At 38.1% G+C, this 26,268-nt stretch overlaps 1 protein-coding gene across 5 annotated transcripts in view; it reads left to right on the plus strand.

Moving 5' to 3' along the window:
• The window catches only part of LOC140476882 (intermembrane lipid transfer protein VPS13B-like), a 957,534-nt gene that overhangs the window by 133,914 nt on the left and 797,352 nt on the right, over positions 1 to 26,268 (plus strand). For all 5 annotated transcript variants that reach the window (XR_011960620.1, XM_072569770.1, XM_072569768.1 and 2 more), the window contains exons 8-11: positions 3,480 to 3,760; positions 16,176 to 16,271; positions 18,091 to 18,213; positions 20,587 to 20,724. Coding sequence is in view for 4 of the 5 variants with exons in the window: in XM_072569770.1 (XP_072425871.1) it covers positions 3,480 to 3,760; positions 16,176 to 16,271; positions 18,091 to 18,213; positions 20,587 to 20,724 (638 nt within the window). In the remaining variant the exon portion in view is untranslated. The remainder of the gene's footprint in view (positions 1 to 3,479; positions 3,761 to 16,175; positions 16,272 to 18,090; positions 18,214 to 20,586; positions 20,725 to 26,268) is intronic.

Raw genomic sequence — 26,268 nt, forward strand, 5'->3', positions numbered from 1 at the left:
GTTGAACACTTGACGTTTCATAACATTCAAGGCTACGGGCCAAGTGTTGGACAACATAACTTTTGTAAATTGTTGGCGGTATAGACTTGATGAGTTGAAAGTCCTCCTCTGCACTGCCTGTTTCTATCATTCTGGGTAATTATTTTTTCAAATATTTTTCATGTTTGGCTTTAGGATGGCATAATCTGTTTTGTAAGCAGTTTTCTGCCAGTTGTTGATGAATGGCTAGAATCCTTCAGGGAGTGTTTAAAAAGAAAACGATTGGTTCCAATTTTTTTTCTCCGTGACTAATATTTCGAGTTCCTAAAAAAAAGGCTTCAAACCAAGAAAAAAATCCAAATGCTGTATGTTCATAATGGGGGTAATTAAATTTACCCGCTGAATTTACTTCTGTGTCTTTTAGTTGAAAATCTCACAACACCAGGTTATAGTCCAACAGGTTTATTTGGAAGCACTAGCTTTTGGAGCGCTGCTCCTTCATTAAGCGGTTGTGGAGTCACAACCACCTGATGAAGGAGCAACGCTCCGAATGCTAGTGCTTCCAAATAAATCTGTTGGACTATAGCCTGCTATTGCGTGATTTTTAACTTTGTACACCCTGGTCCAACACCAGCATCTCCAAATTGTGTCTTTTAGTATCTTCATTAAGTTTGAAGTCAGCTTCATATTTTTATAACATTAGATGAACCAATCTTTCGGCAGTTGATCTTTGAGCCTATGCCGTAGTTTGCAGAATCCACTCCTATAGAGACTGTGTAGGATGTGCATATCTTGCTTAGCGAATGAACTTGGAAAGAGGGAATTGTCCAACAAAGAGAGATTGAATGGACTTAGACCTTTCTACCCTGGAGTTCAGCAGAATTGGAGATGATGTAATGAAAGATATGAAGTTCTTCAGGAATTGACAGACTGGATGCTGGGAAATTATATTCCCCTGGCTAGGGAATTTACAACATGGGATCACAGTATCAGAATAAGAGATTGCCTTATTAGGAGTAAAGTGAGGAAATATTTCATGACTTTCTGAAAATGTTTTCAGTCATAGAGTCCGAGAATCACACAGCATGGAAACAGGCCATTTGGCCCAACTCGTTGATGTTGACTAGGTTTCCTAAACTGAACTAGTACCATTTGTCTGTGTCTGGTCTATAACCTCCTAAACCTTTCCTATCCATTTACCTGCCCAAATCACTTTTGAACGTTATGATTGCACCTGTGTCTACTACTTCCTTTGGTGGTATGTTCCATATACCCACCACACTGTACGTGAAAAATTTTCACCATTCTATTAAAGCTTTTTCAGCTTAGGTATAAATTAAGCCACATGCAAATTATAGGCATCTCTTTTCAACCTAAACCTCAAACAAAAAACTAGTGTACGACTGGATGGTACCACTTCCCATAACAGCCAATGGTTACCGGCCCCATACAGAATTGGAGAGGAAGGACAATCTGGGCACCAAGGTTTTGTGAAGTGCTTCCAGAGGCAATATGGGCTGCAGGTGATTCTAGTCCCAATTAGAAAATCAGGAACCATGAGAATTCAATGTCAATGGAAGTGCCAATTAAAATTCATTGGGAATGGGGGATTAATTCAATAAATCTCATCGTGAGTTGGTATGAAGGGGATTTGGTTGTGAATTAATTGAGAATTGGAATTCAATGCCAGTGGGATGGGGTTCATTGCTAACTGGTGTGTATGAATATGGATTTTTCACAGTGCCTGAGGAGGCCCATACTTCATCTGTACAAGTACCAGGCAAGATAACTTGGCCTGTCTGTAGGTGATGGCTTTGCTCGTGGGGTTTCTCCTCTCCATGCCGTTCTTATGCAGAAATAGCAAAAAGAGCTCCTTGAGCATGCTCCACCTCAAAGCCATTTTCCCACATTGCCCAGGAGATCCTTGACATCTTTAATATCTAAAATGCACTGATCTCAGTCTTGAACACATTTAATGATTGAGCAGACACAGCTCTCAGCGACTGAGAACTCAAAGATTCACCATCTAGTAAGTGAAGACATTCCTTTGTGTCTAATTCTAAATGGCCTGCTGCTGATTGTGAGACACTGTCTCCTGGGTCGAGACTGTCCCAGTGAAGAAATTATTTTTTTCCTTGGCGACCCTGAGAAAATTCTTCACCATTCAATGGGATCGCCTCTAACCTTTCTAAGCTTGAGAATATTAACCTAGCATCAAGTTCTCCTCGGGGGGAAAACCCTGCATCTGAGGAATCAGCCTCGTGATGACGATATCATCTTTCTGACTGGACAGCTGGACGACACCTTTAACTTTGGGAAATGGAATGAATTATGTTAAGCAATATTAGAACAGCTGACTGAAAGCTTTGCCTAAGGGACAAACATGTTTTTGGGAGTATTGGAAATGAGGAAGAGATACAAGAACCACCTGAGTGTCACTTTGAACAGAGTACTGGGAATTGGTTGCCGGAAAAAGTAGTGAAAGAAGGGAAGGAGGAACTCTGTTGTTATCTCTGAGCTCTTTCACCCTGTAGGAATTGATTTTTACTCTACTCGAGGAGAGATGTTTGGGAAGTATCTACTATGTGGTATCTACTCCAAATCTTTAAAGTAAGAACATAAGATTTAAGAGCAGGAATAGGCCATTTAGCCCATCAAGGCAAAAGTGAGGACTGCAGATGCTGGAAATCAGAGTCTGGATTAGAGTGGTACTGGAAAAGCACAACAGGTCAGGTAGCATCTGAGGAGTGTGAAAATCGATGTTTCGGGCAAAAGCCCTTATCAGGACTGAAGGCAGGGAGCCCTCAGGGTGGAGAGATAAATGGGAGGGGAGTGGGGCTGGGGAGAAGGTAGCAAAGAGTACAGTGGGTGGATAGGGAGGAGGATGGAGTGGATAGGTGGGTAGGAAGATTGGCAGATGGGACAGATCATGAGGACGGTGCTGAGCTGGAAGGTTAGAACTGGGGTAAGGTGGGGGGAGGGTAAATGAGGAAACTGGTGACGTCCTCATTGACGCCCTGTGGTTGAAGTGTTCCAAAGCGGAAGATGAGGCGTTCTTCCTCCAGGTATCGTGCGGTGAGAGAGTGGCAGTGGAGGAGGCCCAGGTAGTCATGGAGGGAATGGTCTTTGCGGAAAGTGGATAGGGGTGGGGAGAGAAATTTGTAACCTTTTGGAATGTATAATCAGCATTTTCTTCATTATTTTATCAAAGGTGGAAATGTGCTGTGACAATTTTGTTGTGATACCTGTGATATACCTTGTGATTGCGTCATGGCATGAAAAAAGTGGCTGAACACAATAATCTGTAGCTACTGTTGGTAAATATGTTAGCAATGTTGGCTGCAGTCATTATTTTCATGCCCAGTGTTGATCTAAAATTTTTAAGCTGGTAAAAGCCACTCATTGGGAGGTTTCTCTTCTGATGGGGGGTGGGAGGGCCACTGTTTAATTGCGTTCGGCTGTTTAAATATGGCATTAAAGTTGAGTGCTTGTGTCCACAGGTACTGAATCTGAAACGGGACCTCAAGGACAACATGCATGCCAGTACCAGAATGTGGATGCCCAACAGCAGTTACAGCAGCAAAGTGGTGATGACGATCAAGGATGGGTATCTTGGGCGTGGTCTTTGGTTCCTGCACTGGTCAGTTATTCTGAAGAGGGTGATGAAAGCTATGAGGTTGATGAAAATGGCATCAAAATAAATTGTCCAAGATCATCACCACCTAAGGATCCAATTATTTCTGTGGGAATTTACTGCACCAAAGCTACTATCACTTTTAAGGTTTGTTTAAAAAAAAAACTGAACAAGGCTGACATCTACTTTGTTCATTTGCCATAAGATAGTTTCACATGTAGGTTAGAATTACAGATTTCCTCTCCTGAAGAACTTCCATGCTCCACTCCTTATTAGGTCATTTTAATGAGACTGTTTGTGTTTTTTCCCCAGATTTATCAATTAATTGAATTTAAATCCACCAGCTGCTGTGGTGAGATTTGAACCTGTTTCAGGACCATTGGTTTGACCATCTCTTGTTTACTTGCCCAGTAACATTAGCATTATGCTACCATTTTTTTTCTTGACAGTACATGGTGAAAATAAGAGAAGAAGCAAGTATTTGTGAGGAGTTTAGAATTATCTATTCCAGTGGGATCCCAGTTCAATTTTGACCCGTGAACTGATCACTTTTGTATTGGCAAAGGCAAGACTGTAATTGCAATCCAACATAATCATACCTACTATTTTTTTGGTGCATTTATATCCTGGGTAGATTTTTGCTTCACTCATAGATTCTCAAATGATTAATGTTAGGCCTCAGGTGAACTATTTGTCTGGGATTAATGTGTCGCAAAGCAGTAAATATTTCATGTTCTCCATATGGTAGTGATATATAAAAGTATTATTTTTCATGATATATTCTACCAGCAATGCTGAATCTTATGTGCTTAATTTCTTGGCATTGTGTATGTTCACAGATATGTGTACCTGTGGTGATTTTGTTAACAGAAGCTTAAGTAATTTGGATATTTTAATGTTTCTGACCCACATTTTTGCAGCTCTTTTGAGTCCAATCCTGCATGTAACAAGGATTTTTTTGTTATGGTCTTCATGTTTTTAAAAAAATGGAGATTGAGGTACAGGCTATAAAAGGTAAAAGAATGATTTATGAGAATGACGCCAGAACTTAAAGATTGCAAATACAAGGTAAGAGTGTACAGGCTGGGACACTTCTCTTTAGTACAAAAGATTTGAGTATGATCTAATACTGTTTTAAAAATATTGACTTGTTTTAATTGGTTAGAAAATTTTAAAAATCTGGTTATTTGGCAGTCCAAAACAATTGGCATTATTAAGCAATAGCATAGTGATAATGTCAGTAGACTAGCAATCCAGATCCCATTATAAAGTTCTGAGTTCAAAGTTTGAACTCTACTGTGACAGATGATGAGATTTGCCTCCAAGAAAAAAGTATCTGGTGTTAAGAGCTACCCAATAGCAGCATTGTAAGCAGCGAAGAAGTTCTGCCATCCTTATTTGGCTTGGCCTAGATGTGCCTCCAGCTTCTAGTAATGTGGCAATTCTTACATTATGGATCTGTCTACAGTGGTTCAAAAAAGCAGCTCATCACCACCTTTTCTCAAGGGGCAGTTAGGGATGGGCAATGAATACTGGCCCAACCAGTGACACTTATCATACGAGTGAATTAAAATAAAGTAATTTTAACTGTTCTCTGAAATGGCACATAGCTAGTGCTTGGTTTGAGGTCATTGAAGTATTGTCAATAAATAATGGCCAACTAGTGGTGTTCACATCCCATGAACAAACCAAATTAAGTGAAATAATCACTTGTAGAAAGACAGAAAATAGTAGCAAAATAGGACATTCAGCCCATTGGTTCAACTCTGTCACTTAGCAGGAGCACGGTTAATCTTCTATTTCAATGCCTGTTCCTGCTCTTTCTGAAGTCTTATACCCTTGAGAAATATTTCTTAAATATGTTCAGTCACTCCACAACCTTCTATGCTAGAAAATTTCACCGGTCTTTCAACCTGAGAGTGATGAGTATTTCCTTATCTTAGGCTGATATGGTCAACTGCACATCTTGAAACTATATTCCTTTGTACTGAAAGTATCTGCCAGTGGGAATGTCATCCCTGTGTCCAGTTAGACCTGCCCTGTCACAATTTTATGCATTGCATTGAGAGTCCCCCTCATTCTTCTAACCTCCAGTGAATGTAGGCCCACTTGCCACATGGATCTCATTACTACATTGGGTATTTTATTTTTATTCATATGATTTGGGCATCATTGACTAGGCCAGCGTTGTTACCCATCTTTAATTGCCCCAGAGAAGATGATGTTGAGTTACGTTCATGAACTGCTACAGCCTTGATGTGTGGACAGTGCTGTTCGGCAGGGAGTTCAGGATTTTTCTTGTGACACTGAATACTCATCGATTTTATTCCCAGTAGGGTTGGTGTTAAGCTTGGAAGAGAAATTGCAGATGGTGCCTTTCTCATGCAGTTCCTGCCTATGTCCTTGGATTGTGTGTTTGGAAGATGTTTTCAGGGGAGCCTTGTTCAATTACCGTAGCACATCTTTTAGATAGTGTACGCTGTGTGTTAGTGATGAACAGAGTGCAAGTTAAAGGTGGTAGTTGGATACCAGTCAAACAGGTTGATTTGATCTGGATAGTGTCCTGATTTTTGAGTTGGAGCTGCACTCATCCAGTTCATTGGAGGGTATTCCATCACATGCCTGGCTTGTGCTTTGTAGAAGCTTTTAGATGCTTTGTAGAAGCTTGTTTGCTTATTTTGCATCTGAAAAGTAGTCCTATTGCCATTAGATATCTGAACCTTAATCATGATCCCTCAAACATTTTAACAGTCTTACCAAAGGTGCAGTAGATTATTTTATTAAAAGCAGTTGCATGCATGGAACAAGAGATGCAATAAAGTTTCACTTTATTAATCCAGGAATAGAATCTTGCTTGGGAATAGGAGTGACAATAAATATATAATGTATTATCGATATTAGTGAACTTTCTTCAATTTTTCTGGGCATTGTTCAAGTTCTGACTAGGCATAAGCTTGAATTCAGTTGAATTTTGTTTCACTGTGACAGGTTTGTTTCCCATACCTAGAAGACTGGTAGGCCGGCCATGTGTGTTTTTCACTTTGTTCCCTGCTCAATTGAGAGCAGTCCTTACTGAGTGATTTGTCAGTCTGCATGTACATTTAAACTGGCTATCTATCCTTTTGGCTCCGATCTTAAGGAAAAACTTTCCTGCTCTGCTTGAAATAAATAAGGGCCATTCTGGTTTAATGCACCTGGGATCAGACAATTGATGCTCATTATCTCAGTTTGAAATAGCTGTGAGCTACAACATTCTATACAGTGGTACATCTGGCTTTAATGCGCATCATCAATGACTGACTCTTTACCAAATAAACCCTTATCTAAGTGAATTCAACCTTTTGTTTTGAAAAACATATTTTGTTTTGAAAATTCAACACTTAACTGTGACCCATTCACAAATCCTTCCTGTGAAGACCATAAAAATTATTGAAAAGTTTAGAAATGTGGTGGGATCAAAAGACTTTGGGCTGGTAGTTAAATTTTGCTGTTATTCTGGTGCATGTATTTGGTTGCATCCGTGATTGATTAGTTGTAACTTTGATGGATAGACCATAGAATTATACAGCGCTGAAGAAAATTGAAAAAGACTGCAGTATAGCAAACCATTCAGAAATAATTTCCTAATGATACTTAACCAAGTATTTTTTTCAATGAAAATTGCAAGGTTTAATGTAGAAAGGTGGACTTGGTAAAAAGAAAAATCTTGGTTAAAAAGACGTGAAATTGCAGCAAAAAGGTCTTCTAATCCAGCATTTCCAGTGCAGCAGTTTTTGATTATTTTGTCTGATGCTCAATAAACTACCTAGAAAACAATGGCCAAAGGGCTACAGAACATTTTGCGCTAACCATGGAAACAATAAATAGGAACTTGAGATAAGTTTATTTTTGAAAGGCTTATAGGCACATGTGGAGAACTTGAGTGTAAATCAGGAAAAGTGGAAGAAATTTCAGACTGGCAAGGAAATCAGCAATGGGCTCTTCTATGAGTAAAGTTTGAATAGAACGGGCTCGTGCCCTCTGCAGTTTTGAAGAATGAAAGATGATCTTATTGAAACATATAGAACTTTGCAAGGGCTTGACAGGGTACGTGCCATGAGGTGGTTTCTCCTTACTGGAGTGCCCATAACTTGGAACATTGATGTGGAATTGAGAGATGCTATTTAGAGTTGAGACAAAGAGAAATTTCGCCACTGAAATTTGTGTATTTTTGGAATTCTCTTGTGCTGGAGGGTGGTGGCAGCTCAGTTGCTGAGTATATGCATAGCTGATGTCAATGGGTTTCTGGACTCTATGGGAATTGAATGTGGGATTTGGGTGGAAGAGTGGAGCTGTGAATAAGGATGGCGAAGATATTAAATGGCAGAGTAAGCTTAAAATTTACTGTTGCTACTTAGATGGTAATGAAAATTATTGAGTGTGGAAAAAGGCTGAGGACATTTCTGAAGTCATGTGAGGATACCTGCAGCAGCTTAAAATGGAAGCTGGGAAACTTCAGGAAATGTTACAGAACCAGGGGAAACATTGCAATATGTTTAGTTTGTTTAAATCAGACATGTTTTTTTTAGAAGATTGACTTTAGATACTGAGGAGGAAGTGAGGACTGCAGATGCTGGAGTTCTGCAAGTAGGAATTTCAGAGAACACCCTCTGGGACACCCGGGCCAACCAACCCAACCACCCTGTGACTCAACACTTCAACTCCCCCTCCCACTCCACCAAGGACATGCAGGCCCTTGGACTCCTCCATCGCCAGACCATAGCAACACGACGGTTGGAGGAAGAGTGTCTCATCTTCCGCCTAGGAACCCTCCAACCACAAGGGATGAACTCAGATTTCTCCAGTTTCCTCATTTCCCCTCGCCCCACCTTGTCTCAGTCAAATCCCTTGAGCTCAGCACCGCCTTCCTAACCTGCAATCTTCTTCTTGACCTCTCCGCCCCCACCCCCACTCCGGCCTATCACCCTCACCTTGACCTCCTTCCACCTATCGCATTTCCAACGCCCCTCCCCCAAGTCCCTCCTCCCTACCTTTTATCTTAGCCTGCTGGACACACTTTCCTCATTCCTGAAGAAGGGCTTATGCCCGAAACGTCGATTCTCCTGTTCCTTGGATGCTGCCTGACCTGCTGCGCTTTTTCCAGCAACACATTTTCAGTTTAGATAACTGACACTCAGTTGTATTAAATTGTGAAATGATTGGAGAGCAGATTGACATTTGGAATGTTGAATTATCTGGTGGATAAGGTACTGGAGGCTTGATTTTCATGCAAAGTGTTGTTGAGATAAGGGTGCTGCATGCATTTAAGTCTGGGAAATTCCACTGCATACACTCAATAAAAATAAATGGATGTTCCTTCCATAACTAGAGTTGCATATGTAAATTTTTTTGTTATCTTAACATGAAGAACTAGGGTGAATGAATGGCCAGAATTCTAAATCTCATGATCAGATGGTGAAACAACTTAACCATAAAACATAGAATCTTATTTTACAGAAGCAGTCCATTTAACTCCTACCCCACTCCCTATCTCTTGCCCCAGAACCTTTCAGTTTTGTCATTCTCGCATATTACTTCACTTACTTAAAAGCTGTACAGAGTAAGTGAATGGTGACAACAGTGTTAGTTTTCTCCAATTTAGCTAGTCCCAATGTCCCTAATCCCTTTCTCCACTTCATTTTTCATGTTTTGTCTTCAGAGGCTTATCCAATTCCCATTTGAAAGTTTTATAATAGAATCTGCCTTTATCACTCCCATGTAGTATGTTGAAGATGCAAGCCATTCTTGGTATAAAAAAATTCCTCCTCATCTTTGTTATTTTTGCCAGGTATCTTAAATCTATGTCCTTTGATTCTTGACCTTTTATGCCAATGAGAATAATTTCTGTATATGCTTTTCTCGATCCCTTATTCTTTTGAACCTTTTCTAAGGAGACCAACCTCAGCTTCTCCAACCGCAACTTCTCTAATCTGTCCATTTACTGAAGTTTTGCATCTGTGGAATCATTTTCTTGGGGGGTGTAGGGGGTGGATGTGTTAGTATCACTGACCTAGTAACCCAGAATCTCAGGCAAATGCTGTGCTGGGTATGAGTTCAAAACCCATCACAACAAGTGGTGGAATTAAAATTCAATTAATAAAGGTGGTTTCTGCAATGGTGACTATGAAAGTATTATACTTATCTGATCTGGCTGACGTGGACTCTGGACCCACTGCAATGTTGTAAACTCTTAATTGGCACTTGAAAAAGCTCACTGTTGGACTTCAGCTATTCAAAATATATGTTAATGATGTAGATGAGTGAACTAATGTAATATCTCAATTTACAAATGGCTCATCGCTAGATGGAAAGGTTTGTTGTGAGGAGTATGCGGAGAAGATTCATTGTAATTTGGACGGGTTAAGTGGACAAAAACATGGCAAATGCAGTAGTATAACGTGGATAAACATGTGGTTATCCACGTTGACAGCAACATTATTATCTAAGAGGGGAGTGTGGAAGAAATTTGGTTGTCCTTGTATAGCAATTGGGCTTTTGCCCGAAACGTCGATTTCGCTGCTCGTTGGATGCTGCCTGAACTGCTGTGCTCTTCCAGCACCACTAATCCAGTATTTGGTTTTCAGCATCTGCAGTCATTGTTTTTACCTTGTATAGCAATTGCTGAAAGTAAGCATGCAGGTGCAGCAGACAGTGAAGAAGGCCAATAGTTTGTTGGCCTTCATGATGTGAGAGTTTGAAGACAGGAGCAGGGATGTCTTGCTGAAAATGTAACTATAACTTCTATGTTGTTTTTGTTTGTATCTGTCTGCATGTGTATGTGGGAGTTTAAGAAGTAGAGCTTAACTTAAAAAGAATAAGTTGACAAATTATCCTTTGCCTGTGCTTAGAACTCAGTCACTTTTTAATTCCAGAAATCTGGTTATTATATTCTATTAACCTGAGTTTGTCAGGCAAGCAAGTTGAAGATTGTGAGTAATCCTCAAAATGATGACTCTGGGATCAGTAGGATCAGTGGTTCATGAAAATAAGAAGGTGCAAATGGCCACTATCCACCTTTCATCATGTAGCAATAACTTTCATTTTTAAATCATTCTGTGGACAGTAAAGTATTGATCGTGTGACCAAAACTGATTGATGATGAATCTTATTACCCCAAGCATCAGGAGGGAAACCAGTCATTTTAATCTGGAAATCAACAAAAAAAAAGGACTGTTACTCCAGCCAAAAGAACAGAATTCTGTTTAACAGTCAGTCATCCCAGGCAGTGCGAAGGGATCTAATTTATTTTTATCTTCAAATATTTACTTGCAGACAATCACAGAATTGTACAAATCTTATAGTGCAGAAGGAGGCCATCCTGTTCCTTAAGTTTGCATCGGATCTTCAAATGAGCAGTATTATCCACTACAATCTCCTGTTTTATCCCCCTACCCTTACAAATTATTTTTATCCAAACAGTCATCCAACACAAATGCCTCAATTGAACCTGCCTCCACCACACTTCTAAGCAGTGCATTCCGTGTGCTAATTATTTGCTGCGTGAAAAAGTTTTATCTTACCTTGCATCTGCCTCTTTTGCAAAATGCTTACAATTGTGATCTCTGGAGCAGTTTGTTCATATCAAAACACAACTGGATAGAGTAGATTCTAGAATCCATCTTCATGTATGCCCACATTTGGGAGTGCGTGTTTTATTGTGTTTTTCATTTTTGGCTGTTGTGTACACAAACGTTATAATTTATTCTGATTTAGACTTAACTGTAAGTCTGATCTGTGTTTATTGCTGAAAATCACAACACTCAAAAATGTTTAAGTGTAAAAATGTAAAAATACTCCCTTGTTGCTGATGCCTAAGGTGAAGAAAAAGGCAAAGGTGATGTTACCATCTCTACTGTCTTTAATGGTTCTTCATAACAGCCAACCAACAATCTTGTGTAGAAGAGAACAATTACAAGTGTGGAGCCACATTCTTTATGGTAATGAATTCTTAGAAAATTAAACAGTCAAATTTGATTTTTTAAAAAATGTTTTCTCCCTAAATCAAATTCTGTTTCCCTTTCTGTATTTCTCTCTATGAAATGTCAAAAATTCTACATTGAATTCACTGACTTCATCCTCCCCTCGGTTTTTTATTTGTTATTGCTCACTCCTTAAATTTAGGTTAAGGAGACAAAAATTATTGTTTTTATTGTTCAGCGGAGTACTAGGTGCCCTGTCGTCTTCACCATGCATTTATTACCTTACCCTTACAACAAGTTTATCAGCAGAATATGTTTCAAACATAAACACATACTAGCAAATCTAAATAGCAGCAAAATGTGGGTCAGTCTCGGAAAATTGACTCTCTTTTTTTTTATGTGATGCTGCATTTTGAAAAAATATATTCATCAGATGGGAGCAACACTGGCAAGGCTAGAATTTGTTGCTCATCCCTAATTACTGTTAAACTGAATCATTAGCCAGGCCATCTCAGAGTGCAGTTAAGAGTCAACCAAAAATTGAAACTGCCGGAGACACTCAACAATGGAAGCATCTGTGGAGAGAAGACAGACTCAACATTTTGAGTCCAATTACTCTTCTTCAGAACCACAGACTTGTCCATTTTGTAGTGAGGACGGTGTCAGCCAGACCGGTAAGGACAGCAGATGTCTTTCCGGAAAGGAATATTGAGTCACATTCATAATATGGTATTGAAATAGATCATAGGTATGCAAATATTGTAGGGTAAAAACATGCAAAGAAGAAACTCCTTCAGTGTGTTCTGTAAATAATATTGTAAAATTTGTCACCTTTTTAGTCACCTACCTGCTCCACTGCATATTGTGTTTATGGAAGCAGCAACAAATGATTGTAGTGATTGTTATGATATCAGCCAGGTGGACCACATAGAATATGAATTCCCTGATTGGACCAGATTAACAGTCCCAGTCAGAGGTCAGGGAGCTCGAGCCAGCAGATAAAAAGGTAGGCGTCTTGAGCTGTTCAGGGAAAAGTGGGTACTGCAGGAAGCGGAGTGAATCATTTCTTCCCCCCCCCCCCAACATTATATTGATTTAATTCCTGCCCTCCCCTTCACTGTTTGATCACGCAGCATTTGCCCTCTCAGAAGGGCATTGCTTGTCACTGGCCACTTGGGTGTTTGCATTTCTTCCTGGTGGTAGAAATTGAATAAAGATGTGTGCACCTTTTTTAAAAAAAAAGGTAAGTGTCAGACATATGGACACTGATAGCTGACTCTGAAGATTCTAAAGTCAAGGACTGTTCATGTGTAAATAAAGGGTAACTTGGTGATGATACACTGGCCTATGTGGAGTTATTTTGCTGATAACATTTGAAACATTAGAAGTTATAACCCTTGAGTTGGATGAATTTTTTTTTAATTTTGGCTCAAGAAGGAGGATCATCAGTAGTGCTGTAGTGTAAATATTTAATATTTCAACAAATGAAACTGCAAACAATGTATTTGAAATTTTAAAGAGTGATGCTACCGATGTTGCTCTTTAGCAATAACATATTTGGAGCGTTCACAAACACTAAGGATATAGGCTTCGAGCCATACAGCATGAAAACAAGCTCTCCGCCCCAACTCATCCTTGCTGACCAGATTTCCAAAACTGAATTAGTCCCGTTTGCTTGTGTGTGTGGCCCCTATAAACTTTTCTTATCCATGTACCTGACCAAATATCTTTTAAATGTTGTAATTGTACCTGTTTCTACCACTTCCTCTGACAACTTGTTCCATCTACGCCACCATCCTCTGTGAAAAATTGCCCCTTAGGTCCCTTTTAATCTCTCCTCTCTCACCTTAAATGTATGCCCTCTAGTTTTAGACTCTACTACCCTGGGGAAAAGACCTTTGCTATTCATCTTACGTATGTCCCGCATGATTTTATAAACCTGTATCAGGGAAAAAGTCCCAGACTATTTAGCTTCTCCTTATAATACAAGCCTTACAGTCTTGGTAATATCTTTGTTAATCATTTTTGCACCCTTTCCAGTTTAATAAAATCCTTGCTATATCAGGGTGACCAGAATTCTACACAGTACTCCAAGTGTGGTCTTAGCAATGTCTTGAAAAGCTGTAACATGACGTCCCACCTCCTGTACTCAGTGCTTTGACTGAAGGCAAGAGTGTTAAACATTCTCTTCACCACCCTGTCTACCTGTGAAACCACTTTCAAGAAACTGTGTACCTGCACCCCTAAGTCTCTCTGTTTGACAATATTCCCCAGAGCCCTATCATTAACTGTATAAGTCCTGTCCTGGTTTGCCTTACCAAATTTTAACACCTTGCATATCTAAATTTAACTCTATCTGGCATTCCTTGGCCCAGTTGATCAAGCTCCTCTTGTACTTTTAGATGATCTAAGGTTTGCTATACCACCAATTTTGGTGTCATCCACAAACTTGCTAACGACGTCTCATCCAAGTCATTTTATATGAAAGATGAACAATAGTGGACCCAGTACTGATCCTTGTGGTACACCTCTGTTCCCAGGCTTCCGGTCTGAACAACAATCATCTGTCATCATCCTCTGTCTCCTGCAGCCCATAGATGTAGATTTTTGAGAATGAAACTGAAGAATAGGCAAACAGTTAGTGGAAGTCTTATGGTAAAATTGTAAATCTAATTCAGGAGTTAAACCAAATAAAGTGCAGCATATGAAAATGAATTCATTCTGAAAATTATTGTCAAATACTGTTTGAAGACAGTAATATTATGCAAATTTAAATATTTTCATTTCATATTTGTAGGGTTAAATTAATTATTGTGGCGCAGCGTTCGGGTCCCTGTCCCTGTCCCTGTCCCTGTCCCTGTCCCTGTCCCTGTCCCTGTCCCGGTAGGCCCAAGTTCAAGTCCCATCTGCTCCAGTGGTGTGTAATAATATCTCTGAACAGGTTGATTTAAAAAAAAATTGAGTAAAAATAAAGTGATTAAGTGCATTGCTAAATTAATCCATTGAATGTTCAGTCTATATGCCTCTAGGGTTCAGCTTTTTTTTAATGAAATAACTTACCTTTATCTTTTCTTATTTTTTTCACTTATTTTTAACTTTGATCCTTTTAGTTTCTGGACTTGGTATAAGCTGCCCAGCTTGTTTGTATCTAAAAAATATATTTCTTTCAACAATCTCAGCTTCTATCAAGTGTTTCGGGGTGAGGTTAAATGGCTGGAGAATTTAATGTGGTTTGTCCAGATGAAAGTAACATAGAATTACAGTATTAATTGTTTAACGTAGAAAAATGCCATATGAGTAAAGAAACTTAAAACAGTAGCTTCGGGGTAGCTGCTTAAAAATAATGCATTAATATAAACTGTAACTATTTGGAATGGATTAAGTTTTTAACTTAATTTAGCAAAATTGAAATATAATATTTTATTGAGAACAAATTTCAGGACTTCTCAAATACATTTTAAAATTTATCTTGGCATTTTGTTCTGTTTTCATTTAACATGTTGAAGGATCCAGCTGTAATTGTGAATATTTTACAATGTATGATTACCAAGTCTTGTATAATCACGCCAATTTCTAGAAATGTTATTTAAAATTGTTCTATTTACTGAGTAAAAATGTTCACAATTCATTTACACTTAACTTGGGTCAGAGATAGAGTCAAGTTGTTGCAGTGTTTTTGTGTGTAGCTGGGACCATTCCAGTATAACATGATGCTAAATTAATCCTATTGTTGATTGAATAATGCTAGAAATTGTTCTTCTAGATTTTGAATTCCTTTAATCAATTAATTGCTTTTCCTCTAGAGTAATTGCTGACAGATGAAGCTGGTTAGGTAATAAAGAGTACAGGTTATGCACAACTCTTTACCTTAGGCATATTAACATAGCTATGAAAAGCCAACATGTGTAACATGAGTTACACAACAGGAGTAGTTCAAATGGATTTGTAATGAGAGCTGTGGGTATTTCCATACTGTAGGAATGAATATTGCTTACAATCATGACAGTGTAATTGATATAATTGCCAAGGGTAAGTTAACCGTTGGTAATGGTTTGGAATCTGAATTCAATCTGACAGCTTTGAAAATTTCTTACTGATTGATTATGATGGTATTTTGTTGCTGGATACCATTAGTTCTGAGATATGATTGTTGAAATTTTATAAATATTAATATTCTCTGAAGTCATTTCTAAGAAGATTTTGTATTTGAATCATTGGTGTACGTGATGTTTCCTAATTTTCACATCAGTTGCATAATTATTCAGTAAAAATATAGATATAGGTTTGACAGTGATGAAGGTATTTGACTAGCAGATGCAAAGAAATTGTTAACATGAGAAGTTTAACATTAACCTCATGTTCAAAATACATGTCATTATCTCAATGTGATTAAACTATAGTCAACAGTGAGCCTTATATCCTGATGTGGATAATATGTTGCAGCTGTTTTTTCTCCACCTGTTTCCTGTGTAATAGCTGCATTTGGTTGAAACAAAAAAAAAGATTAATTTGTCTGCAGCAATTTTGTGTATTGGGATGACAGGTTATGACTACTTATTGATAAAATGTAACATTTGAATGGAGGTATTGTCATATTGTTACAGTTGACAGAAATGCAAACGGAGAGCAGCTATTACAGCCCTCAGAAAGTGAAATCCAAAGAAGTGCTTTGCTGGGAGCAAGAAGGGACAACTGTTGAGGTATTTCTCAATTTATTGATCAGCATGGTAATAAAGCTTCCTGTGAAGACATCTTGTTGTTGATCTGTTAATTCACTGTTATTAATATGCATATAAATATCTTCACTTTCATTAGAGTTTTCTGTGATTTCCTGAATTGAAATGTGTATAAAAGTCCAATACCGGCATCTCTAAATTGTGTCAATAAGAATGCTACTTATCTTGAATTGAAACCATTGTCTTGACAGTTTGTGGAAGCACTTCTGTTTTATGAACTGACAAATACGGAGGGATCTCTTCATGAAAAAAAATATGCCAAATAGAATCTATTGTTTCTATTAAAAGTATGCATATGGATGTCAATTGGGAGCATTATGTGTGAGAAATGGTCAAGACTTGAGTTATCACTGTATCTAACAGCAGATTTTCATTAGACATTGATAAATTGTGGTAGAAATCTTCCTTAAAACAAGATCTATATTCACATTGCTCATAGCTGTGCAGGAGTTCAAATTCCTAAATAGAGCAGAGTTGCAAATAAAACTACAGTCATTCTCTGCATAATTATGTATTTGTATTGTGAACAATGTAATCAGTTATCTTTACAATGAGTTACAGCACATAAATGGAACCTTTAGTGTTGCACTTGTTCCAGATTATACAGCGTCCAATTTAACAATTGTGCTGTTCAAAATTTGGAAAAGGAGTAGCCAATAAAACAGTATCATATTGTTGAACATTAACACCACTTAAATAAAGTTGCATTTCATCCTGCTTTCTTAAGACAGCATTCCTCAAAATCCTTCAGCAAAAAACTTAAAACTGAGGGAAAAAAAAACAGACCTTGCCAGTGTGTGGATGTGATTTCTTTTTTTTTACGCATACTTTTCCAGCTTATCTGCAAAAAACTGGGATCGTCCCACACATTTTGCTCAGTGTCAGAATATAAGAAAACTGCAGTTTTGTTTACACCACCATTGTTAGTTTGAGACTAGACCTGGTCATAAATTTACTACTTTGGCATTGATTTGATGAACTACTAGCTGTTCCCATTACAGGACAAATTTCCAAGAAAAAAGATAAAGCAATTTGTTCTGTCAGTTTGCAACTGGTTACTTGGAGTCTAATATTAGGAATCTGTCAAGGATACAATTTAAATTTTTCTTGTAATTAACTTTTATTTTCTGACCTTCCATTTAAAAGGAGCACAGTGGAAACCACAAGGGAGAGCATCATAATTATAGAATCCTTACAATGCAGATAGAGATTATTTGGCCCACTGAGCCTGCACCCACCTTTCAAAGAGCATCCAACCATACTTCCACCCTATAAGCATAACCCTGCATTTACCATGACCAATCCACCTAGCTTATGTATCTGTGGACTCTACAGGGAAAATTAGCATCGTCAATTAATCTATCCTGCACTATGTGAGGAAATTGGAGCACCTGGCAAAAACCCATGCAGGCAGTGACAGACAGTCACCCAAGGCTGGAATTCCAGCTCCCTGGTGCTGTAAGGCAACAGTGCTAACCAGTGTGCTGCCATACCATCCAAATTACTTGTGAAATGCCCATGAATTCATTATTGAGAAATAATTACTTTCAGGGCAATTCCTGAGTTATAATGTGAAATACTAACTTGCACTTGCTTTATTTTACAGCAAGCTCTTGTGATTTCTATTGACCTCTACATTTGCATTTTTCTTACACTGTTCAAATTTAAAACGAACGATTATTTTAAAGATTTGCACTGTAACTAATGGTCTTTTACAAGATGATGCAAAGCATTTTCACATTTGTATGCAATTTAGCTATAATGATACCTACTATTTCTTAAGGTGCTGATGATGGGAGAACTTTTCTTTGACTGCCAGATGGGTTTTGTGGGATGCAAGGCTTTCTGCCTTAAGGGAATAATGGGTGTGAAAGACTTTGAAGAGCCATCAAACAGAAGTGAAACTGTGAGTAATTGAATATTTTATTAAAATAACAATTGCATTTACATGACATCTTATTATGTAATAGAAAAAAAAATCTCAAATTTTAAAGAGGAGAGAGGTGGGATAGTTTTGAGAGTGAATTCCAGAGCATACAGTCAATAATGCTGAAGGTTGACAATGATAGGGTGAAGGAGCAGGGCTGTTAAACAGGCTGTTTGGAGAGTTGTAAGTTTGAAGATGCATCACGAGATAAGGAGTCAGCAGACAATGAATTTTTGATTTCTGCGTCAGCTTATCTTTGTAGAAAAACAGAGCATTTGAATAATCAAGGCAGTGTTGGCTTGAACTAGATTTTCAGTTACCATTGGGCTGAGGTTTGAGTTGGGATAAAAATTAGTAGCCTTTGCGATGAGAGAATGATATCAGAAATTCAGCTGAGTATGAGATAGCAATCCAATATTCTGGATTTAGATCTCAACCTCAGACTATGGCAGAGAGTATGATGGCATCATTGGTGATTTGTAGTGGGGCTGAGGGCAGTAGTTATGATCTTTCTGCCTCTTAACTGGCAGAAGTTGCAAGGAAGGAAGTTGGTGGTTAGCAATTTTGTTGGAATAAGGTCAGGGAAGCAGGATGTGGGTCTCAGACAGAATGAGTTCACAGAGTGAATGAGAAGGGATCGGAGGAAAAAAAGCTAGAGTGATTGAGAGCTAGCACAGGAAGACTTCAACTGGATGAGCTAGATGATGGAGTAATTTGCAAACAAAGCATTGAATTATTGGTTGATATTTTCGTGATAAAGGAGTCCATGAGCTTCTGGCGCTTACTATTGATTGAGACAGGCAAGAAAAGGCAAAAAGGATTTAATAAGACAATTGGCAGTAGAGAAAAGAAGCCAGGGGCTATCTTTGCTTTCCATAATAATCCTGGAACTGAGTGATTTTTGGCAAAGAACAAGGTCTGATATCATTTGATGGGATGGGAGGTTTTTGTGGGTGTGCATTTTTGGACCTGCAGAATTTTTATATTATTTTGATGTGCTTTTAGAGATGTGCTAATGAAGATTTTATTTTCATTAAGCAAGATTTTTATCTAATTTAAAGTTTTTTGGAAGAATTTTCAGTGTAATTGAGCACTTTTATTTTCTAGCTTTTTGAGGCAGTCAGAAGCTATTAAATGAAAAATATGGAAAATTAAACAAAACTTTGACCTAATTTATAAATTTATAATCTGTTTATTAAATTGAACCACATGGCGTTGTGCTATGGAGAATCAAGTTTGTAACTTCTCTGCAAGGCGTTCCTCCTTCCTGCATTATCTTTCATCTAGATTTTCTAACTTTTCGGCCACTTTATACTACACAAATATTTCAGTGTAGATCTGTGCAAAATACTGAAGCTGTTTTCTGGAAGGTATCTTGGGCAATATGCTTGCTATTTAGGTGTATGTCTCCTTCAGGAAATTGAAGGTTTGGCTTTAAATTTAACTAGTTATAGCTGGATATTAAATAACATACCTTAATAAATAGCATATCTTAATATTCCACATTCCTACTTTCCTTTCCTAATGAAGAATGTATCCACTGTTGCCTTCAAAATATTCAAAGATTCTGCTTGCATCGCCTCTTGAGGAAGAGTTCCCAAGATTCACAACCCGGAGAAATAAATTCTCCCCTTGACTGTCTTAAATAGATGACCCATTATTTGAAACAGTGATCCCTCTTTCTAGATTCTCTCATAGGAGGAAACGTTTTTGCCACATCTGTGCATAAATCCACATTGGTAAAAGTGTATTTTTGCAATTATTTATTAGCCTAGATTTTTGTGTGGTTTCATGAGCAACTACTGTGCATATCCAGTAAGCTCTTAATAATAGGGTGAGTATGGATGAAATTCCATTTATCACAGCTAAAATCAGATTGGTGCAAACCATCCAGCAAATTGATTATGGTAAATTGGAACAGGTTAGTTCTTCCTCTCCACAATGTACAGGTAATTACAGGTGAGTCACATTGCAAGTACAATGTCTTTTTGTCAGCAAATTCTTTTTGTTGTTTTGCTGGCTAATGCCAATTACTTTATAGTGAAACATCTTCATCGTATGTATAGTAATGGTTCAATTTTATTGTAATTCATTAATAAAAATGACACAATGTACTTCAGCTGCCAAATAACTTGATTGGGGCAATTAAGACTCAACTAGAAATTGTCAGTGTGGTGTTTTGTTGAATGGATGCAAATGTTAAAATGGCTAAAATCAAAAGCTGATTTATTTGAGTAATGAAATAAATGAACTCAATTCTTATTTATATACTTGATAGGTAATTACATAGAAATTATTTTTGATTCCACTTTTAAATCAAACTTAACAATTGTATCACGTTTTTCTTTGAAGGAAGCCTGTTTCTTCAGTTGTGGTGAAAGTCTGAACAGCAAGGGATTAACATACCTCACCAATTCCCTGTTTGATTATCGAAGTCCAGAAAATAATGGAGTCAGGGCTGAGTTTATTTTGGATGCTGCCCAACACAAGGTCAGGTCATTACTAAAACTAATTAGTACATTGGGAGTATTTATTTTCCCAAGGTTCTATTTTCAAATATTTCATGGAATATTTATAAAAATTTGTAAAATCTTTAGAAATAAATGCTTTCAATATTTGCTGCATTAGGTTACACAGGTTGACTGACATTACTTCCCTGTATGGATCTACTGTGGAAATAGTAGAGGCAAGCAATATAGTCAGACTGTATTAGTTTGAATTTTAATTTTATTTATCAGCTTGATCTGGGCTTGATGTTTCTCAGATTATAATGCCACTTAAAGAATGCCACAGCTGCCTGGATAAGTAACGAGTATGGTTGGGTTAATTTAAATTTTGTGTATAAAAGGGAGAACTGATAACATTTCAAATGCCAAACCAGGGAAGTTAAACAGAAAATCAGTTGCTTACATTTCTTACCATGATTGCCAAAGTCACTTAAATCAGGCAATTAGCATCTGATTTTAAGCATTTGGTTTGGTATTCAAAAATTTGTACTAGATTGTACATGGGTAATTAATGTACGTCATTTAAAATTGAAACAAGGCTGACAGGTAACAGTCAGGCATCATCTAATGGGTGTATTCTCTACGGCAATGCTTCTGCCAATCTGAGTCCACTTATCGACCAATCAACAGTCTGTTCTAATGCTGCTAATTAAAAGGAAATTACCTTAGTAATAATATTTCTTGTGAATTGTCTTGGGTGTATGCAAGATGAAAACATTCAAAATTGTGTTGTTTTTCTCAGCAATGCTCAATTTCTACCAGATGACTTTATTCTAAAGTTATTATGCCACCAAGGAGCTTGGCAAATGCAGCACGTTCTAAATTGTTTTCAATTGTAGATGCTTCTATTTTATTGCAGAGTCATTATACCTGCATTCTGATCTTAAAAGTTGTTATATGTGTCTATGGAACATGATTTTATAGTAACTCTTTAAATATCTTATCCAGACAATGCAATAAATTCAGACTGAATGCTGAAGGTCTACATAAGCATAGGAATTTGGAGCAAGAGTATGAGGCAGTGCTGAACCTAATTTCAGCGTACGAAGCTGATAGAAATATCAGCGGGAGAGCATTTTGGTGATAATGACCATAACTCATTCAGGGTTAGGTAGACATTGAAAAGGGCAAAGATGGACTAGAAATTAAGGTTTTGAATTCGGGGAAGGCTGATTTTAAATGAGACAGAATCTTGCTGAAATGAAACGGGAGCAGCTGCTTGTCGGAAAGTCCACACTGGAACAGCAGGAGTCATTCAAAGAGAAAATAATGAAAATGCAGGGTCAGCATGTACTTGTAAAGGAGAAGAGTGGGACCAAAACCTTCAAAGAGCCCTGGGTATAATCAGAAGACCAAAGCCCCAGAGGCGTACAAAATGCAGGGGTCACTTTCAAAAATGCTGTTGGGGAAATAAAGTAAAATTAAGAAGTATTTCCTAGCCAAGACAATAACCATGCAAGAATGGGCCCACTAGAGCTGATAGGTGTTTGATGACAGGCACAACTGTGATGGACCAAAGGGCCTCTTTGCATGTAAAACTCTGACTGTGACCATAGGACATTGGAGCAGCATTAGACCATTCTGCCCATTGAGTTTGCTCCGCTATTTGATTGTGGTTGATGTGTTTTACACCCCCATTCTCCTGCCTTCTCTCCATAACTCTTGACCCTCTTACCAATTAAGAACCTAAAATACACTCAATGACTTGGAGTCCACAGCCCTCTACAGCAATGAGTTCTACAGATTAATCATCCTTTGGCTGAAGAAATCTCTTCTCGTTTCATTTCTAAAGTTATCCCTTCACTCTGAGGCTGTGCCCGTGGGTCCTAGTCTCCCCTACTAGTGGAAATATCTTCTCCATGTCTACTCTGTACAGGCCTCTCAGTATTCTATAAGTTTCAATCAGATCCCCTTCATGCTTCTAAACTGCATCTAGTACTGACCCAGAGACTTCAACCAATCCTCATAGACAAACCCTTTTATCCTTGGGATCATTCTTATAATCCTCCTCTGGCTCCCCTCCAATGCCAGCACATCCTTCCTTAGCCCAAAATAGCTCACAATAGTCTGACCAGAGCCTTGTACAGACTCAGCAGTACATTCCTGCTTTTGTGTTCTAGCCCTCTTGAAATGAATGCAAACATTGCAGTTTAAAAATAAATCATTCATAGGATAAAGGTGTTGCTGGCTATTCCTAATTTCCCAGAGGGCATTGCTGTGGGTCTGCAGTCATGTAGGCCAGACTAGGGTAGGTCAGCAGATTCCTTCACGAAAGGGCATTAGTGAACTTTGAGTTTTCCAATAATCAACAATAATTTAATGGTCACTTTTAGATGTATAATTCCAGGTTTTTATTGAATTCACATTCCACCATCTGTTGTGGCGTGATTCAATCTTGGATCCCCAGAACATTATCTGGGTCTCTGGATTAACAGTACAGCGATAATACCAGTCGGCTGTTGCCTCCCCTATTTGTCTTTCTAACTGCCGACTGAATCTGCATGTTAATCTTAAGAGAATTTTGAACTAGGACTCCCAAGTCCCTTTATGCCAAAGCCTTTCCGTGCTGGAAAATAGTTCACACCTCTATTCTTCCTAATAAAGTGCATAAACTCATACTTTGTCACATTGTATTGCATCCCCTACTTCTTTGCACGCTCTTCTATCATGTGCAGCCTCCCCGCTTCCTCAAGACGACCTTCCTGGACACCTATATTTTCATTATCTGGAAACTTGGTTCCTTCGTTCAGACTGTAATGGTATAATGTGAATTTTTATGGTCCTAACACTGACCCCTGTGGAACGCCACTAGTTACATGGTACTGTTCTGAAAACAACCCCCTTATTTCTACTGTCTACTTTCTGCCAGTTAGCCAATCCTCTATCCATTACAATACCTTGCCCCTAACACTATAGGTTCTTATCTTATTTAGCAGTCTCCTGTACGGCACCTTGTTAAAAACTTTCTGGAAATCAAATAGATCATGTTTACTGGCATCCTTTGTCTAATTTGATTGTTACCCTTTCAAGGAATTCTAACAGCTTTGTCAGCATGATCTCCCTTGACAAAGCCAATCTGACTCCGCTCTGTTTAACCATGTACTTCCAAGTACTCTGCAATCTGATCCTTAATTGTGGACTCTAGAATCTTACCAATGACCGAGGTCAGGCTAACGGGCCTGCTGTAGGATATTAATACCCTCCAGCTTGCTGTAATATTGAATAAAATTATGGCTGATCTCATTATAGCCTTTGACTTCTTTGTAAGTTAAGAATCTAAATACCTCTGCTTTAAATGTATTTTGTAATCCTGCCGCCTCCACGTTCTGGGAAGGAGAGTACTTGATGGGGTGATGAGTTCTGAAGATTATCAATCCTCTGAGAGAAATAATTTCCCCTTGCTTCTATCTTAACTGAGTCCCCCCCCTTATTTTTAAATTATGCATAAATACATAGAAATAAAGGAGTTAGCAGCAGGAGTAGGCCATTTGACCCCTCGAGAATATGATTGGAACCTCAGCTTCATATTTCTGCCTACCCCTAATAATATTTAATTCCTTTACTTACTAAGAAGTATCCATTTTAAAATATTCAAAAGACTGTTTCCCTTTCTTGTGAGGAAGAGCCTTGTCAAGACGTGTGACCTTCCAAGAAAATATTTCTCCTTATCCCTGTCTTAAATGGGAACCCATTATCTTGAACATTTGATTTGTAGTTCTCAATTCGCCTACAAGAGAAAATGTTTTTCACCCTTCTTCTACACTTAGGATCTTGTTTAATTTAAGTTACCTCTTATTCCTCTACATTTCAATGGATAGCAGCCTGTCCAATCTTGCTCATAAGGCAACCCACCCATTTAACTTATTAGTCTCGTAAGCCTCCTCTGAACAATGTCCGATGCAATTACATCTTTGCTTAAAAAAGACCATTATGGTACACAGTACTCCAGCTGTGATCCCATCAGTGGCCTATAGGACTGAAGCATAACTTCACTACTTTGGTGTTCAGTTCTCCTCTCATTAACTGAGAATATTTTTTGAGCTTTCCTGCAAATGATTCAAGCCTTTTGTGCATCCAGCAATAGGACAACCAGATCCTTCTGCACCTCAGTGCTGTGCAATCGCTCCCCTTTTTCTATTGTTTCTGTCAAAATGGACTATTTCACATTTTCCCACATTATACTCAATTTGTGAAATCTTTGCTTACTCACTTAACCTTTTGTCTACGTTATTTTTTCACCAATTTTTGTTGTCTGCAAATTTAACAATATAATTATTATTTATATGAATTTTGAAACACTGGCATCACCACTGATTTCTATGGCACACCACTTGTTATGTCTTGCCAACTAGAAAAGACCCATTATGACCACTGCCAATTCCTATTCGGTAGTCAATTTTCTATTCATGTCACTATGTTATACCTTACACTTGGAGGTTCTATTTTCCACAATTACCTTGGATGTGGCACTTTATCAAATGCCTTCTGGAAATTGAAATACAGGGTATTCATGACTTTCGTTTTAGCCATAATGCATGTTACTTGTTCAAAGAACTCTAAAGAATTGGCTAAACATGACTTCGCTTTCACAAGTTTCTTGTAGTTATAATCTCTCTTTTCAACATCCACCTTGTTAGGTCCCCTCACGATCTTGTATGTTTCCAAGAGACTACTTCTAATTTTTCTAAAAATAGATAAAAGTCAAGCCTGTTCAAATCTTCCTCTCAAAATAGTCCCTCTGTGGTACCAGTTGAGTATACTTTCTCTGAACTGCTTCCGATGGATCTGCAGGCTTTCTAAAATAAGACCAAATCTGTACATTATATTCCAGATGATGTTCATCAGTGTTCAATTGTCGGAAATTAGAAAATAGAGTAGAGAATAAGCTGGTGGGAAACATAAAGCTAATTGTAAAATAGGTATGAAAAGAGAAAAAAGTAGTGAAGACAAATATAGGTACCTTGACAGTCAGAAACAGGAGAAATTAGAATGAGGAACAAAGAAATTCCAGACCAATTAAATACATACTTTGATTCTGTCTTTATAATGGATGACACAAATAACCTCCCAAAAATATTGGGGAGCACAGGTTCTAGAGAGCAAGTGAAATTTATAAAGTCAGTATTAGTAGGAAAATGGTGTTGGGGAATTGATAACTTACATCCAGAGCACTTAAGGAAATGGCAGGAGAAGTAGTAAATGCATTGGTGGCCATCTTTCTAGATTCTGTCCGCTCTTGAACAGTTCCCATGGAGTGAAGGGTAGCTTATGCAATTCCATTATTTAAAAGAGAGGTAGAGAGAAAACAGGAAATTAATATCTGATTAGCTTGACATTGGCACTGGGAAAAGTGCTAGAGTCTATTATAAAAGATTTAAGAGCAGAGCATTTGGAAAACAGTGAAGAGATCTGACCGAGGCAACGTGCATTTATGAAATTGTGGTTGACAAATCTACTGGAATCTTTCAAGGTATAGTCAGTGGAGTTGATATGGAGAGGAAAATGAGGACTGCGGGTAGTGGAGATC

This window comes from Chiloscyllium punctatum, chromosome 5 (genome assembly GCF_047496795.1).
Source record: "Chiloscyllium punctatum isolate Juve2018m chromosome 5, sChiPun1.3, whole genome shotgun sequence".
NCBI classification, from domain to species: Eukaryota; Metazoa; Chordata; class Chondrichthyes; order Orectolobiformes; family Hemiscylliidae; genus Chiloscyllium; species Chiloscyllium punctatum.